The following is an 18,404-nucleotide window of genomic DNA, read 5'->3' on the forward strand; positions in this document are numbered from 1 at the left end:
TTAACGTTTGTCTCCATATCACTTACTATTCTATTCTGCATTGGTTTCTGTTTTAATTGAAGTAGAAAGCAGTTAGCACAGAGAGGAGGAAACATATTTATAAAATATATTAATAAAAACTAAGCTGTAAGGCCAGACACCATCAAACCCTTAGAGGAAAACATAGGCAGAACACTCTATGACATAAATCACAGCAAGATCCTTTTTGACCCACCTCCTAGAGAAATGGAAATAAAAACAAAAATAAATAAATGGGACCTAATGAAACTTAAAATTAACAAAATAAAACAAAACAAAAACTAAGCAATATTAGTTCCTTCCCTGTCTGATTCTATGTTGATATGATTACTCTAAGGATTACAGAATAATGAGAAGATTATTGTTTCCTGGAAGTTAGAAAACAGTCATATTTATATTATAGGGGACATGTAGACATTGTGCAATGTTTTAAGAAACAAGTAGGTTTTCATTAAGGGCTGATAAAACTAAATTAAATTAGTACATACAGAGTAGAATTGGAAGTCCATAAATACGGATTTAATTCAAGTATTACAAGTCAGTTATTGTGAAATTTTCCTGTTTGTTTGAAGTATAAGAAAATTTAAACAGAAATTCACTACATTTATTCATCCTGTCCATCTAGCTCATATATTTATAATCAACCACTTATTTACCCATTCACTATTTCTGCTGCCTCATATAAATAGTAGATAGGTGTAATACAGTAAAACTGATTTTACTAAACACTAGCTTGACTTCAGTTTGCCTTGGGTTTTGTATATTTATAGAATTAAAATGACTTTTGTCTATAACAACATGCTGTGCATCCCACATCTAGCCAATCCATGACAGGGAAGGTTTCTATGTTTACATTTTAAAAATATTGTTACAGAAATACACCATAATCTTTATTTAGAAAACAAAACTATGTCTTTACTACTCCATGTCCTAAGTAAAAAAAATGAATTTTTAAACTATATTAATCATTTCAGAAAAAATATTATAGCCAGTTGTATTAGTATTCTACTGCTGCTATAACAAATTACCACAAACTTAGTGGTTTTAAACAACACAAATTGTCAGAAGTTCAAAATGGGTCTTAAGGGCTAAAATTAAGAGGTCAGCAGAGTTGTGCTCATTCTGGATGCTCTAGGGAACATTTATGTCCTTGCTCTTTCCAGCTTCTTAGAGGATACCTGCATTCCTTGGCTAGTGGCCCCTTCCTCCATCTTCAATGTTCATCACTCTAATCTCTGCTTCTGTTGTCATAGCTCCTGTTTCGAACATTAACCTCTTGCCTCCTTTTTATAAGGATATTTATGATTAGATTGGGTCTCCATGGATAATCCAGGATAATCTCTCCAACTCAAGATCCTTAATTCAATCAAGTCTGCAAAGTCTCTTTGCCATTTATAATAACATATTATGGATTTCTTTGAGGGACCATTAATGAACCTACCATATAAGTATTTAATTGTGTAAAAGAATTTGGGTTTTATAGCAGGATTTTGAAAAAGTTTAAGCAATTTAAAAACTGACAACATTCACAGGAATTGTGATCTCCTACCATTGGAGAAAGTCCTCAAAAATAAAACAAAAACATTAAAGTTTATGTAGATTTTCCCCTATACTAACTAATCATTCTAACGAAGAACTATTATGTTAAAATTGCAAAATCTGAATGAAGTACTTTCCAAGCAAATTGATTGCTTTTTTTCTAGCTTCATAAGATTAATGACTATAATACAAGAAAATTAACAATGCTCTTTCATAGTATTTCAATTGATTTTACAAGAATTTAGAAAAATTTTATCTGGAAAATTAACTTTTTAGATCTCACACATCAAGTTTGCTATAAGAGCTTTTTAGCAATAAACACTTTGGGGAAAAAAAAACCCTTCACATTTTCACTACTTCTCTTCCCATACAGATGCAGTATATTTTAAAAACAAAATGTTATATTCCATGTCTCTTTAAACCTCACGTGTTTATGCTATTCAATTTCAGGATCTTATAAAAATTTATTTGAATTAAGTTTAAGTGCATTAGTTCTATAATCTTACTATTTCAAATAAACCAAGTGAGCATGGGTAAACTAATCCCCCAACTTTATTTATGTCTGTAATAATATTTTACTTCCTAAATCAAATATTTTCCTAACTTTGCCAATCCAATTAATTTTTTAATACTCTCAATTCATCTTGTTTCCTTACAATTAGCATCATGTGTACACTTACATATTATTAATCCACTATAAATATATGTATTTATTCTTTCTAGCTGTTGATGCCATTTGATATTTGGTTTATTTGATATAAGTTTACCTTTATGTTATTGTACAACGTAATATTTTCAAATATATATATTTTAAAGAAAATATCACCTTATTAAATTTCATTCTGCAAACATATTTTGATTCTTAATAAATCCTAGAAACTTGAAAGAAATTGCTGCTTCATTATTAATGGTATTAATAGTACTAATTGCTGGTTGGTAATTAGATTGGGTCTAAGTCACTCTCCCCCATGTTGACTGCAAACATACTGACTTTCTATCAGTTATTAGGACAAGCCAACCTCTTCTCAACCTCACACTTTTTGGAGCTAATGATCTCTCTGCTTTGAAAGCTCTTTCCCAGGCTCTTTGCCTGACTGTCTCATTCTCATTCTTCAGGTTTCAAGTACCCTCTCTTGAGAGCAGTCTTTTATCACACCTATATAAGCTAGCCCTTTTATTGCTTTCTATTGTACAACTGTGTTTATTTTCTTCTTGCATTTTATCATTTACGATTATATGTATTGGTTAATGTGTATATTATTTGCCTTATGCACGGGACCACCAGATCCATAAGGCCGAACTCTACTTTTCCCCAGCACTTAACACACTGATTAACCCATAATACGTACTGATAAACTTCTATTGGTAGAATTATTGTTGGTGCAAGAACTTAATACTACATATTTTGAAAATAAAAAAAAAATATATAGTAACTATTTAGAGTGCTTTTACACCTATTAGCATTGATTAGATACAAACTCTAGAACAAGAGTTGTAAATTTAAGTATATTCAGAAGCCAGGAGATATTTTAAGAGTATAATGAACCAAGTACAATAAAATAAGTAATGGAAATGACAGGAAATAGCAAAGAGCAGACCCTATTTAAAAGGTGCAGCAACTACTCAGTTCTAGTTTCATGCAGTCCTGATGTCCTAGCCCAGATCACTACAGGACTTAGATCAGATGGACCATTTTTGTAACTGATTCATCCAAACGCAGAGTACTTAAGAGACTGTCCACTAACTCTTGTTCACTAGATCACTGGATCTTATTTTTTCAGACCTGTTTTTCACCTTTCTTCTTTTGATTCTGGAACTATTACTTTTTATTTCCCACCCTCCCTCCCGCCACAAAAGGCTTCATTTTTCAACTTAAATTAGTCAAAATTGGTTTTTGCAGATCTTCAAACAAGTATTTCTTATTAATATATTAGTTAATTACATTAAAAATAGTTTATTATCTTTATGCTCCACACTGTGATGAGTATTAGGGCTCAGAAGAATCCCAGCATACAGGTAAGTCATGATTTCTACCCTGCCCATCTATGGGTTCATCTCCTGTCACTCCTGTGTTTTGTTTTTCATGCAAACACCAAAGTGTTTTGGTTTTATATTAACGGTAACAGTTACTTATCTTACATCGTCCCATCTGCCAAAAATTATTGCCCTTCTCATTAAAGTCTACTCATTCTTTAAGATTCAGCTGAAAAAAAAAAAGATTCAGCTGAAGAGTCATCTCCTCTAGAAAACCTTCCCTGAAGATATACACCCCCCACACACCCCCTACAAACATCAGCCGCTATGGGATGGGCATGTCTTCCAGGTGCACTGCTAACATGAAGTGCTCAGTTGCTTTGCTGAGCTAGGAACAGTGTAACTTTGGGGACCTTGAGCCTCATTTGGCTAAATTCCACTATGGCAGAATTTTTATCCTAGCATTCTACCTAGTGTTTAGCATAGTGCCTGGTCTGCAATAGACGTTGTGTGATGAAAGGAAGATAAAAGAGGGAGGTCTTGAAAGCAAATGATATAAACTAGTTGAGAATAATTTCCATAAACATATGAAGCAGCTAGACAAGAACAGGAGAGAATTTAGGGTGAAAACTTCTAAGAAAGTATATAGTCCACCTATGCTTCCTGTTTTCCAAACTTATAATAGCAATTTTTATGAATATTTCATATTTTGGACATACAATAAAAGTTTAAATTAACTATTAAGTAATTACTGATTCACTCGAAAAAGTTTTATGAATTATATGTTAGGTGCAAGATACTGTCAAGTAGAAACTATTTAAGAAAGAAACTGGCCCCTGGCCTCTGCGCCAAGCGGGTCTCCTCTCTGTCCGGTCTGCGCTTGGAGCAGGCATGAGCCTGGCCCTGGGGGCCGGGGGAGCCGGGCGGGGGAGCAGCGCCCCAGACGCCGTCGCCATGGCGCACCCTCGCAGCCCCCGCCCGCGTTAACATCACGGTGGCTGCCCAAGGAGAACCCCAACTTCAGTTCAAACTTACATTGGTTGGTGATGGTGGTACTGGTAAAACTACATTCGTGAAACGTCATCTGACTGGTGAATTTGAGTAGAAGTATGTAGCTACCTTGGGTGTTGAGGTCCATCCCCTTGTGTCCCATACCAACAGAGGACATATTAAGTTCAATGTATGGGATACAGCTGGTCAGGAGAAACTTGGTGGACTGAGAGATGGCTATTATATCCAAGCTCAGGGTGCCATTATAATGTTTGATGTAACATCGAGAGTTACTTACAAGAACGTGCCTAACTGGCATAGAGATCTGGTACCAGTGTGTGAGAATATCCCCATCTTGTTGTGTGGCAACGAAGTGGATATTAAGGACAGAAAGGTTAAGTCAAAGTCAATTGTCTTCCACCAAAAGAAGAATCTTCAGTACTATGACATTTCTGCCAAAAGTAACTACAACTTTGAAAAGCCCTTCCTCTGGCTAGAAAACTGATGGGAGACCCTAACTTGGAGTTCATTGCCATGCCTGCTCTCGCCCCACCAGAGGTGATCATGGACCCGGCGTTGGCAGCGCAGTAAGAGCACGATCTAGAGGTTGCTCAGCCAACTGCCCTCCCGGATGAAGATGATGACCTGTGAGAAAGTGAAGCTAGAGTCCAGCATCAGAAGTCTAGTTTTATAGGCAACTGTCCTGTGATATCAGTGGTGCAGCATGTTTGCCACTTTATTATATAGCTAAGCAGAACATGTGCTTAATCTTTGGGATGCTGAAGGAGATGAATGGGCTTCGGAGTGAATGTAGCAGTTAAAAAAAAAAAAAAACCTTCATTTTTTTGGACCTACATATTTAGGTGTTTTGGAACACAGTTGTTTCCTCCTTGAGTTCCAAATATAAGACTGCTACAGTCACATCACAATATTCAGTGGTGGAATCTTATTTATTACTGTCATTCCCATTCCTTTTTGTTTAGAATCAGAATAAAATTGTATTTCAAATATCTAAAAAAAAAAAAGAAAAGAAAAGAAAAAAGAAAAACTTTGGTGGGAAGAAAAAGGAGAAAGAAAGGAAGAATTTTATTGTTCTTGTTATAACTATCATTCTAAAAAGGAGAATTTAGATAACTGACATTCCTCTTATAAAGGGACAATACTTGATGCATTATATGGAGGCATACAGAAGAATAATATGAAAAACAAATTGGTTGCTAGGACCATTCTAGCATTCTTGAGGAATACAAGTACAACATCAAACAATTTGGAAAAACTAAAATTCATATAATCTATATTTTTTACCATAGATCTTCCCTTTGAATTAATAAGGTCTTGTGTGTAAACAAGAGTTTCTTTTGTTTATCATTTTAGCAATGAACATAATGATTTTAGAGGATTAAATTTTGACCATATTTCCTTTTTTCTTTCAATCATTCAATATGCCTTAACTGAATGTCTCCTATGTATCAGAAACTGGAAAAGGTACTGAGGCATTGGGAATCAATTTATATCGACATTCTGTGATATTTTTAAAACTTAACATATGGGTTAATTTCAGCATGAGTTTTAAAATATGTAATTATTTATTTACATAATAGGAGCCAAAGTGTGAACATATTAAAATATGCACTCAGTTGAATATTAGTTGCAAAATGTATTTAGTTATTTATAACTAAATATTTAAAGGCTTTTGTTCATTTTAAATGCTGAAAGATAGTACGTTTTTCTTTTAGTAAAAAAAGACAAAATATCAGATTATATCATTAATTGTAAATATTAATTTCCAACATTACTTGTTTTGCAGGTCTTTCCATAAAGACAATCACATATATAACTTCAGATGGTTAATATGAATGGTGAGAAAGTCTGTAAGTGCTATAAAATAAGATTGGTTTAACCAAACACTCATTTTTTTTTTTTTTACATCTTTATTGGAGTATAATTGCTTTACAATGGTGTGTTAGTTTCTGCTTTATAACAAAGTGAATCAGTTATACATACACATATGTTCCTATATCTCTTCCCTCTTGTGTCTCCCTCCCTCCCACCCTTCTTATCCCACCCCTCTAGGTGGTCACAAAGCACCGAGCTGATCTCCCTGTGCTATGCGGCTGCTTCCCACTACCAAACACTCATTTCTAGTGGCTCTCCAATTGTGTGGTTCCCCCGTCTATTTCAAAGAAAATCTACCAGCAGAGAAGATTACTGAATAAGTAATATGTACTTTGTATTTTTATAAAGAAGAAACAAAGAACTGAAGAGAAATGCTGGACTGTGAGAGAAGACAAACACTTTTTGAGTGTAATGTGTGTGAAACTGTATGCCTTGGAAAAAAGACAAATTATCAGCAGGATACAAAGTAAAGCTAAAGTAAAGACTTTTTGCTCAGAAATACTCTATATAGGTGGTTAGTTGTTTTACTGTGTTCTCTCTAACACAAGTCATCCCCGTAAACTGGCTAAATGAAGGAAGCTCTACTTAAAGATGCCAAAATTTCCATCCCAAATCAGGCTAGAAGTGATGGGGTGGGGTGAGAAGAAGGAAGCTGCAAAAGCAAAACTGTGGCATTGGTAAATGCTGAGGTTTAACCTCTTGAATATTTGGGTCATCTCCTAGGGAGGAAATATCACGAAGGAGGAAAATCAAACCTCAAAAGAAAAGGCAAAGGCTATAAAAGTCATACTGGAACTAAGGTGTCACAGGAACAGAGAAAAGTATTGATTCAACTGTCCCCAAAACAGGCTACCTGTTGAACCCAAACAAGAAATTACAGACAGTAGAAAGAAAAGATTAAATACAACTTTAGTGATTTTGAAAAAACTGTGTACAAGACACTCAAAAAACTGAGTATAAGACAAATTCAGTAGCCTCACTAAATTGTTTAAAATTCCTAATTTTCCTTATTTTATTTCCCACTGTCATCTTTTCAAAACAAGCCACACCATTTGGTTGATTTAGGTTAAAGTCCTCTTAAAAATTTCAGTGTTCATTTATACACCAATTTACTGACTCCTAAAACTCTGCAGAGATTATTGCAAGCTTATCTTAGATGTTTTTAATTTTCCTTCTCCTGTGTGATACAATAAACTTTGTTGAATTTTTCTATATTACCTCTTATATACTTATATATCATTAATATTGATGTTTTTCTATATATTTTTGTTTTTCTATATTTCTATATTTTCTTTCGAGATTTTCCATGAAAAAGTATCACCTTAAAAATAAATATTACCATAGAAACATATATACACAGAGCATATATAAAAAAAGAAAATATCAATAATATTTTTCCACATATCAATATTAAGAAAACATTCATAACAAAGTATACACCATATACACTGCAGTTTGTCATCTTAAATTCAAAATAAAAATGGATATTATTAAATTATATAACAAACAGAACCTAAGAGTATTTGTTGTTTGGTTGTTTATTCAGTTGTTCAGTTAGAAAATTTTCAAATATTAATATTGAATCCTAAATATGAAGTCTGTCTGCTACTAATACAATAGGGTCTTTTAACAAGCATATTAATTAAGTACAAGGATTTTCTCCTATAATACAGGTAATTTAAACAACTTTTTAAGTTACTACTTAGATAAGAGCCTCATTCTAAATTGTCGGTGGTATTTATAGCACAAATTAGTCTTTGCCATAAAGCTTCATTAGGTGTTTGGGAAAATAAAAGTTGCAGTGATTCAGCTGTTTTAAGAAAAGAATACAAACCTCTTAAAAGTAAGTAGCAAAAGAAAGAAGAAAAAGGGTCCGGGCCCTTGAAGCATTTGCTTTCACTATGTACCTTTACTGTACTGATGAAAGTTAAATATTGAACACCACTGAATAACTCTTGAAAATATAAAGGGTAAAATCTAGGGGGAAAACTATAGCTGCGTCCTTAAGAACAGGTATTACAGACAAACTCAACTCTTGGCTCTGCCATTTCCTAGCTATTCTACATTTTACATGAAACATTTTACTAATGCTATTGAGTATGTTTCGTCTTCAGTAAAGTGCTGACACTCATACCTAACAGGGAGGAGAGTGTGAGAAGTAAATAAAATAATGTATGTAAACATATAAGCCATGTAGTAAATGTTAATAAATGAAAGCTATTTTAATAAGTGAATATTTTCAGCAATGGAAAAATCAGTGTGTTTTTATGGTGGAGAAAAGAAAAAGAGCTTATTATTAACTAAATCAGAACTTGTAGTAGCCCACCCCTTATCCACAGGGAGTACATTCTAAGACGCACAGTGGATTCCTGAAACTGCAGATAGCACCAAACCCTATATATACTGTTTTTCTTCCTATACATACATATCTATGATAAAGTTTAATTTATAAATTAGGCACAGTAAGAAAATATCCAAATTTCCAGCATGACTTCTCTTGTGTTTTGGGGCCATTAAAATATGGGTTACTTGAACACAAGCACTATGATAGTGTGACAGCTGAAGTGTTACAGATGACTAACAAGTGGGTAGCATATATAGTGGATACACTAAACAGGGGGATGATTCACGTCTCGAGTAGGATGGCATATTTCATCATGCTACTCAGAATGGCACATGATTTAAAACTTATGAATTGTTTATTTCTGGAAAGTTCCATTTAATATTTTCAGACTGAGGTTGACCATGGATAACTGAAACCAAGGAAAGTGAAATCACACATAACAGGGGACTACTGTACTATAGATGAGGGAAAGTCTATAAGGTGAGATCCAGAAAATTTTAATAGCTTACCTGAGGCTAAAGTATCCAGAATTTTTGTTAAGTAACCAGGCTTCCTGATATCTGGCCATTTTTCTACTAAACCAGCTTACCTTGCAAATGAGTCACTATAGTTTATTTTACGGTTTTTACTTTCTTTTGGATTATTTTCTTTTAAGTTCATGTTAAATTTTCTAAATGAGTTTCCAGTTACGCATTACACTTTTAACTGAAACATACTGAAGATAATTTAAACAAACGCAATTATACTATATCATATAAATTAAACTGTGTATAAACTGGAAAGTGGTTGCACCTGTGTTTATAATTCTTATTTAATGAAACAATCAGTTAAATATTTTAATATAATATGAACATACTTCTAAGGCAATCAGTACATTTTCAGGATTACCAGAAACTTGAAAATGTAGGATATTCAGGAATCAAATTGCCCAACTCTAAAAATTTATGAGAGACAAAATCTGTGGTAAACCACAATCCTTTTATACAAAAGTGTATGAGCAAGTTCTTATCTATATTGAAATGATTTAAGATGATTTTTCAGAATGAGTTTGGCAGAGGAATTTGGAGTAGTTATCCTTAAAGGAACTCTGAAGAAATACAGAAAACTGAAGAAAGAACTGTGAAATTCTTTAAATTTTAAAAATTGTGAAAAAAATATTTGACAAAACTTCTTCAGCTTTCATGTTGCAATGATTGTAAGTTTCTTAAAACTGTCTTTAAAAATGAGGCATACCTTATTTAATATATTTTTTAAATGCCTTTGGAAATAGCTATTCTACATGTTTCACAAAGATCTTATTATGCAACCTAAGTATAACTGTCACAGTTCTAAAGTGGACTACAAATTTTATTTCTTTAAAGTATCACTAATGAACAATAAATGGTCATTTAGCTTTATATTTTTATAGAAGGGTTCCTGGAGATAACAATATAAGAAGCATAACCTCAATTGAGATTTCAATAAAACCTATACACTTATGCTTTTTCACAACAAAGAAAGTAAGCTTATAAAACTTCCCTAGATAAACTTTCTCTATTCAATCACACTGTAAATAAAGGAACAATGAAATTTTCTCTTGATTGCTTTCATTATTACTTTTAAATTTCAATTCATTTCTTGCTGGCCAAATTTCTCTATTGTTATTGGAGTACACACACTTACAGCTCATGAGCAATGTGCTGCTTTTTAAATAAACATCAATGAGGCAAACCTAGAACTACCTCTTGACACAGTAAACTTGCTGACCCCCAGATGCTTTGTTTCTTCTGAGATATCAAGGGAAGTCGGAACCTGGGATTTGTTTATGAGGAGTTTTCTACCTCTGGGATGAGCTGCATATGTAATACGAGAATACAGGATTTCCTGAGTGATCTTCACTAAGGTATCCCATGAATAATTAACTAGTCAGATCAAAAATATTTCTTTTGAGATGATGATTCTACCTTTGGATAAAAAAGTCAAGAAAGGGCTTCCCTGGTGGCGCAGTGGTTGAGAGTCCTCCTGCCGATGCAGGGGACATGGGTTCGTGCCCCGGTCCGGGAAGAACCCACATGCCGCGGAGCGGCAGGGCCCGTGAGCCATGGCTGCTGGGCCTGCGTGTCCGGAGCCTGTCCTCCGCAACGGGAGAGGCCACAACAGTGAGAGGCCCGCGTACCACAAAAAAAAAAAAGGTCATTTTTGATTGTTTGATTTTTCATTATTCCTGAAGAAAAAAGAAAAGTTGTTGGTATATATCATTTCTGACATAAAGGTTGCAAAGACACAGTTCTTGAGACTGTAAAAGATACATTCTCTACAGAGTGTTTTAGTCCATGTAATCCTTGTATTTTCTTTCCAATCTGCTCTCTCTGGGTGAATATATTTCTACTTCTCGATATCTTGGCAGCACAGGAAGCTTAGATATAATTGTTCCTATCAAATTCAAGATTTATCATTTTCTATACTACTATATATACAAGTATATTATTCACTTTCATTTCTGTTTGCTTGGACCTGGAGGGATATAGTACTGGCATACCACTCTTTCATCGCTTTTCTAAATATTTTATATTCTTGCATTAAGAAAAGAGCTTTAGAATAGATACTGATATACAAAAATATATAGTCAAAATTAAATGCTGCAGGATCATGCAGGCAACACCTAATTCTTCCAAGGGTGGGGAAAATGTAAGACCCTGAAAAGTTAAAATTAGCCAGTTTTTAAATATAATTTATGTGATTATTTTTATGTTTTCATAGAGACTATGTTGTCAATGCATGCAAAACAAAGCTTAATATCTTTCCTTTTTATAAGAAAAGTACAGGAATATACATACTGTAAGGGACACATTCATACTGCACTTCAAGGTATTTATAGGTTCCCGGACATGGATCTGGAAAAACATCGGGACCTGCCACCACTGCACACTGGGTTCTGTTATTGCACCTGAAGTCAAAAGAGAAGAAAAGAAAAAAATAATAAGTTTCTACATAGTAAATCATTATTAACACCAATACCAATTTTATTTTAGTTCCTAATTACACAGATTTAAATAAGGTTTTGGTCAATTTAGGGTTTTAGACTTGTTAAGGAAATATCTACAGTATACCTAAAAAAAAACTAGACATTAAAAAATTCATTCAGTTTATTCATATTAACTAATTTAATATTTGATTGAACACAGCATGATTTTGAGTTAGGAGTTAAATACTGCTTAAGCAACATTAACTGGCCCATAGGATATTGCCAATGTGAAGACAGGATGATTTGGTAGGAAAAACTCACTCTCTTATAAAAAAAATAATTAAGAAAATAGAACCACAGAGCTTTACTTAGGCAGTAGTAAAATAAATTCACTGATTATCATATTATTTATTTTATAGGCAATGAACATATGGTGTTGAAATGCTTTTAGCCAAACCTAAAAAATAAAATCAGTAAAAACTCTAAATATTAAAATATATCTAAAAATTTAATTTATATAAATTAATATAATAATAAACTAATCCCATAAGTAAAACCATTTTTAAGAATGGACTCATATTCCTCATGTACAGCCAAATAATGGCACTAACCTTAAAGATTGCTATTCACAAATGCCAATATCCTATAATTTAGAATAACTTTAAATCTCCAAAGAGAATAATCAGACATCACTATTGAAACAGAAACACAAACTAGGCATATTTTGTGGCAATTGGGCTAAATAGATCTGGGTTAGCAGATTTACTCAAGGGTAAATAAATATACATATAATGAAATTGATTCCTACTCTGAAAAAGACACTCAAGGTCAGAATGGCCTCCTTACAGTAAATTTTACTCCGAAACTTTTTAGACCCAATAGAGTTCCTCCCTTCCTTCCTTCCTTCCTCCCTTCCTCTCCCTCCCTCCCTCCCTTTCTTCCTTCCTTTCTTCTTTCTTTTTCTTTCCGCCCTTCCTTCCTTCCTTCTTTCCTTCCCTTCTTTCTTTCCTTCCTTTCTTAAAAAGATGCTTCCTTTTTTGATATGACCAATACCTCTGAATCCTTGCAAGGCTACTAGTTGGATAAGGAGCATTTAGGGCAGAACTCATTTTGATTTAGAGTGAAAATGCTTTGAGTTTACTCAAGGCTATCATTTGCCAGGCTTACTGAGGATTTTATTTAGTCCCTAAATTAAAATTGATTCATTAGTAAATGTCTTAAACTGAAAAATACATTTCATGTTATCAGTGGAAGATTAATAAAAGCCAATATTCCATTCTCATCAGTCAGTTTAGCATAACAGCTAATCCTGAGGGTCAACATGTTCTAAAGTTCTCTTGTGTAGATTTAGTGTCTAAAGATGATTATCAGACAATTGTATAATAACATTAATGTAAATGTGGCTGTCCTCAACATGCATTACAAATAGGTAGTGCAAATATTTTAGTGTATTGACACTTTTTAAAAATAGCAGTACTTTCCTATTACATAGAAAACCCTTAAGAGGAAGCTGTCTCAAGTTAAAAGACATGTTTTTGCAGTTAAAGCAATACAATTTTCACATCACGCCTTGAAAAAATAAACTCATAAATCTATCTCAGGATTTTATACAATGAGCAGCTATATAAACTCAGTTATATTCATAATTGTTACAGAAACAATCAGCTATTATCAAAAATGCATTCAAAGTAGAAATAATGAAAAATGAAAGTATACATTATAAAATTTGATATTTAAATATTTTGTAAATATAATATTATTGCTGATCTCAAATCATTAAATTATAATGTTTAAAATAAATATATATACACATATTATATATATTATGTTTTGTCTCTTGGCCTACTGTTGTTTTACTGCCTACTATCGTCCTTTTTTCTAATTACTACAGCTCTTATAATAATAAAATTAATTTACAATCTGTGTTTATTCTTACAATTTTCAGATGTAAATGGGCAATTACAAATCTTTTATTATTTAAACAATCAATGTTTGATATCAACAAACCAAATTACTAGTCATTTTTGAGTAGGGCATAAAGGTTAAAATTTACAATTATGGAAGTGTTTGTTTCACAGAAAATTGTTTTGAATCAAAAAATTTCATATGGTTATATATGTATAGATCAGATATTAAAATATAATATGGACATTAGACACATCCACCCATCCATTTAGTTACCTAAACATGTGAACTGATCATTTGCATATTATATACCATTTAATTTGCAAAAATACTATTTATGTGTATGTAAAAAAACCGAAATAAGCGACATTTGTTATAAACATTAGACACTGTAATGAGTCCCAAATATCTTACTTAATGTTAACCAAAGAAGAATCAAGAAAGCCTTCTACCTGGTGAGATAGTGTATGTGAAGAGGTATATAAACCAACACATTCTACACAAATAATATACTGCAATCATTGTCATCACTGTTCTGTAGAAAACAATGCTTTACAGCATTTACTTTTCAAAATAATTTACATTCTATTATGATTTCTATATCAAATGCTTTTTATAAATTAAGATACTGAAAAATCAAAAGGTAGGCAACATCTGGAATATTATTTTTGTATAAGATATAATATTGATTGTTTAAAGACTAGCTACATTTCAAAAACAGGAGTTTAAAAGTCTGTCTTCTTTTTTATGATTTCAGTCGCTGTGAGTCAAAATTAAATTAACCTTAATATTAGATTAAAGATTATTGATCAATTTACACCAGTAAGAGTACTTTTATAATTATATCAAAGTCGTCAAAAGTAAATCATCCTAAATATGCTTGATGATAAAAGGGAAATAAAATAATTGAATGTTCCAATGTGCTTTACACTCAGATTTTTCTTTATATTTACTTTTAATTTAAATATAAAAAATGATTTTCAGTAACCCTGATACTAAGGATATTCTTAAAACCCATAGTAAAGGATGAGAAAAGACTACAATGATATGGTCAAATGTATCCTAATCTACTAATATCCACAGAAAAAAATGCCATAATCTTATAAAAGCATTAAGGCTTCAACTTTTCATAAAAGTTTCACTATTTTTTCATTGGAAAATTTATGCAATAAAATTTTTCTACCCCAACAATAGACAATTTTCAAATAAAGTATTTGATAAAAAAAAAAGCAGATTACAATAACAAATACCAGATAGAATTCTCAAAGGAATCTATTGGAGTTTCGATTTTTACATATATAACACGGAGGTCAGTTATTTTACTACCTCACAGAGTTGACGTGCTTATAAAAATGCATTAAAAATTTGTAAAGTATCACATAAATGCACACGGTATACTATTTGTTGCTGTAACTATCCACATTGTTATCATTATTAACATCAGTCATTTGCTTTGGGATGGGTTAATAACACTTCATTCCAGATAGACTGAGTCTTTTGAGAGAAACCTACAACACAGAAGAAGTGACACACAGACAAGCACATAGATGCTTTGGATTAAGAGTAGAAACAGAAAAAAACAGATTCACGTTTTTTTTTAAAAAGAAAGCCAAATAAATTAGTTGTATGCAAAGTACATTACCCGGGATACCATAAGTTTGAGATTTATACTAACGCTTTAAACTTATCAAACATGTTCACATATATCTTACTTGTCACTTCTTTTGAGATGAAGTTACTAGTACCAATTTCACAGAGGAGGGAATAGGTATGGTGATGTTGAATAACTTTTCAGACTCTCAGTAGTCAAATAATAGTCACTGGACTCCAGAACAGTGACCTGAAAAACACTATCTTATTGTCTCCTGAGCGTATGAGTCATACATCTCATGGTCGCTCTGGGAAACTAATTTAATTCACTCTTATATGTTGTCAGGAGTACTATGATGATCTGATGAGGTAAAGATCAGCTGTGAAATATCTAACTGGCCCAGGATTCATTCAGTTGTGGTGTGGATCAGGCATTCCAAGGAAGCTCTGAATTTAACATTACATAACCAGGCCCTCTCAATTCAAATTGGAATGCAGCAATCAGAAAGATCAATATCTGAACATAAGGTGGAAGGAGTAATAAGATAAACGAGTATTTCTTTATATATAGACTATTCCAAAAGAAAAAAAGAAACACAAAAACATGCCATTTTAATTCAACCCACATTCAAAGCTCCAACTTAAGTATATTTGCCATCTATTGATAAAGTTTATTTAATAAATATTATGTAATATGTTGAATGCTATTAGTTATTTGCACTAATTTTAAAGTAGTATTGTTTAACTTAAAAAGAGGTCTTATGATGACTGCCAGGGAAGATAAACATAATTACAGGATTATAAATTAGATACAGAATTATTTGATGCTAACTTATTCACTCCAATATGATTTATAGCAGTATAAGAACAAAACTGGTTAAGAACGATAATGAAAAAGTCACCTCTGGGGCAAAGAAGCTCCTTTATTTGCCACAACATACTGCAGCATATAATAAAAATGATATTGCTAGGTTTATGCACATATCATCTATTCAGTAAGTTCTTATTATATATAAAATAAATGAACCAACCTCTTTTCTGCTAAATTTAGGAAAGTGATGTTTGTTTTAACTTCCATATCTAGATAAAAAGTAGCAGCCATTTTCTCCCGTTTAGTTTCAACAAATTTATAGATGAAGCATATAAAATGAATCTTAAGTATAACTGTTTTAAAACGTTCTTACATAAGAGACATACAAGGATTGTATTGGTTGGTTCCATAACTCTAGTAATCTAATATGGTACAATTAAAATAATTTAAATAAAATATTGTTGTATTTCTCTACTAGGAGGGTAATTCATAGGGTTCGCCCTTAAAAAATCCAATTACATATTCTTATTATGCTCTTAAATCAGTGTGTACAAAAAAGCCAATCCTATGAATGCTCAGAAACGTCTCAATTAATGCTTCAGTCATGCAAATATATAAAACTCCATTTAAAATAATTGGAATAACAAGATATGATGGTGTAAAAAAAACATACTTTGTGGGTATCTCTTTGTTAGCAAAATAAGTCATATGAATTTATATTAGTATTTATCAAATGACTGATGGAGAAATACATACACTGAGTATACTCAAGTAATTCACAGCATCTAAAATATGGCAAATCAGTGTTTAAATCATATAAGAATGAGGCATTATGTTCCAAGAGAAAAATGTCTTAAAGATAACTATTCATGCAAAAAACAAGGCACTACCATCATGACACATTACTATTTAAAATCTAAAAATGTTTCTCAAGATTGCTGTGGCTATTTGGGGTCTTTTGTGTCTCCATACAAATTTTAAGATATTTCGTTCTGGTTCTGTGAAAAATGCCATTGGTAATTTGATAGGGATTGCACTGAATCTGTAGATTTCCTTGGGTAGTATAGTCATTTTGACAGTATGGATTCTTCCAATCCAAGAACATGGTATATCTTTCCATCTGTTTGTGTCATCTTTAATTTCTTTCATCAGCGTCTTATAGTTTTCAGAGTACAGTTTTTTGTCACCTTAGGTAGGTTTATTCCTAGGTATTTTATTCTTTTAGATGTGATGGTAAACGGGATTGTTTCTTGAATTTCTCTTTCAGATCTTCACTGTTAGTGTATAGAAATGCAACAGATTTCTGTGTATTAATTTTGTAACCTGCAACCTTACCAAATTCATTGATGAGCTCTAATAGTTTTCTGGTAGCATCTTTAGGATTTTCTATATGTGGTATCATGTCATCTGTATACAGTGACAGTTTAACTTCTTCTTTTCCAATTTTGATTCTTTTTATTTCTTTTCCTTCTCTGACTGGCGTAGCTAGGACTTCCAAAACTATGTTGAATAAAAGTGGCGCGAGTGGACATCCTTGTCTTGTTCCTGATCTTAGAGGAAATACTTTCAGCTTTTCACCACTGAGTATGATGTTAGCTGTAGGTCTGTCGTATATGGCCTTTACTATGTTGAGGTATGTTCTCTCTATGCCCACTTTCTGGAGAATTTTTATCATAAATAGGTGTTGATTTTTGTCAAAAGCTTTTTCTGCATCTATTGAGATGATCATATTGTTTTTATTCTTCAATTTGTTGATGTGGAGTATCACACTGATTGATACTGAAAAATCCCTGCATCCCTGGGATAAATCACACTTGATCATGGTGTATGATCCTTTTAATGTATTATTCGATTTGGTTTGCTGGTATTTTGTTGAGGATTTTTGTGTCTATGTTCATCAGTGATATTGGCCTGTAATTTTCTTTTTTTCTGGTATCTTTGTCTGGTTTTGGTATCAGGGTGGCCTCACAGAATGTGTTTGGGAGTGTTCCTTCCTCTGCAATTTTCTTGGAACAGTTTCAGAAGGATAGATGTTAGCTCTCCTCTAAATGTTTGATAGAATTTGCCTGTGAAGTCATCTGGTCCTTTAAGTAACCAGGGTAACTAGGAGTTTTTAATTCTCAGGATGGAATGTAGCAATATAAAAAAACCCATAAATTCATATGTGAATATCAAGAGTATTTTGCTCAATGTCCATAAACAGAACAGAACAACTCTCTTTTCCTCAAGACAGTACTTTCCCTATGTGCCACTCCCTGTCTCTCTCAGACCTGCAAATACGTCATTCATTTTGGACTTGCCTGGGAAGAATAAGGCAAATATCCCATGATAAAATATGAATATATATATATATATATATATATATATATATATATATATAAATATATATAACT

At 32.5% G+C, this 18,404-nt stretch overlaps 1 protein-coding gene and 1 pseudogene across 4 annotated transcripts in view; one reads left to right on the top strand and one right to left on the bottom strand.

Annotated features, from left to right (window-relative positions):
- The window catches only part of ADGRL3 (adhesion G protein-coupled receptor L3), a 688,045-nt gene that overhangs the window by 375,529 nt on the left and 294,112 nt on the right, over positions 1-18,404 (bottom strand). For all 3 annotated transcript variants that reach the window (XM_024751339.1, XM_024751340.1, XM_024751338.1), the window contains exon 4: positions 11,578-11,687. In XM_024751339.1, the coding sequence (XP_024607107.1) occupies positions 11,578-11,687 (110 nt within the window). The remainder of the gene's footprint in view (positions 1-11,577; positions 11,688-18,404) is intronic.
- On the top strand, positions 3,538-5,172 carry LOC112403728 (GTP-binding nuclear protein Ran pseudogene; annotated as a pseudogene). The gene is made up of 2 exons (XR_003003967.1): positions 3,538-3,573; positions 4,451-5,172. The product of XR_003003967.1 is annotated as a GTP-binding nuclear protein Ran pseudogene (transcript).

Source organism: Neophocaena asiaeorientalis, unplaced genomic scaffold, assembly GCF_003031525.2.
Source record: "Neophocaena asiaeorientalis asiaeorientalis breed wild unplaced genomic scaffold, Neophocaena_asiaeorientalis_V1.1 scaffold228, whole genome shotgun sequence".
Classification (NCBI taxonomy): Eukaryota; Metazoa; Chordata; class Mammalia; order Artiodactyla; family Phocoenidae; genus Neophocaena; species Neophocaena asiaeorientalis.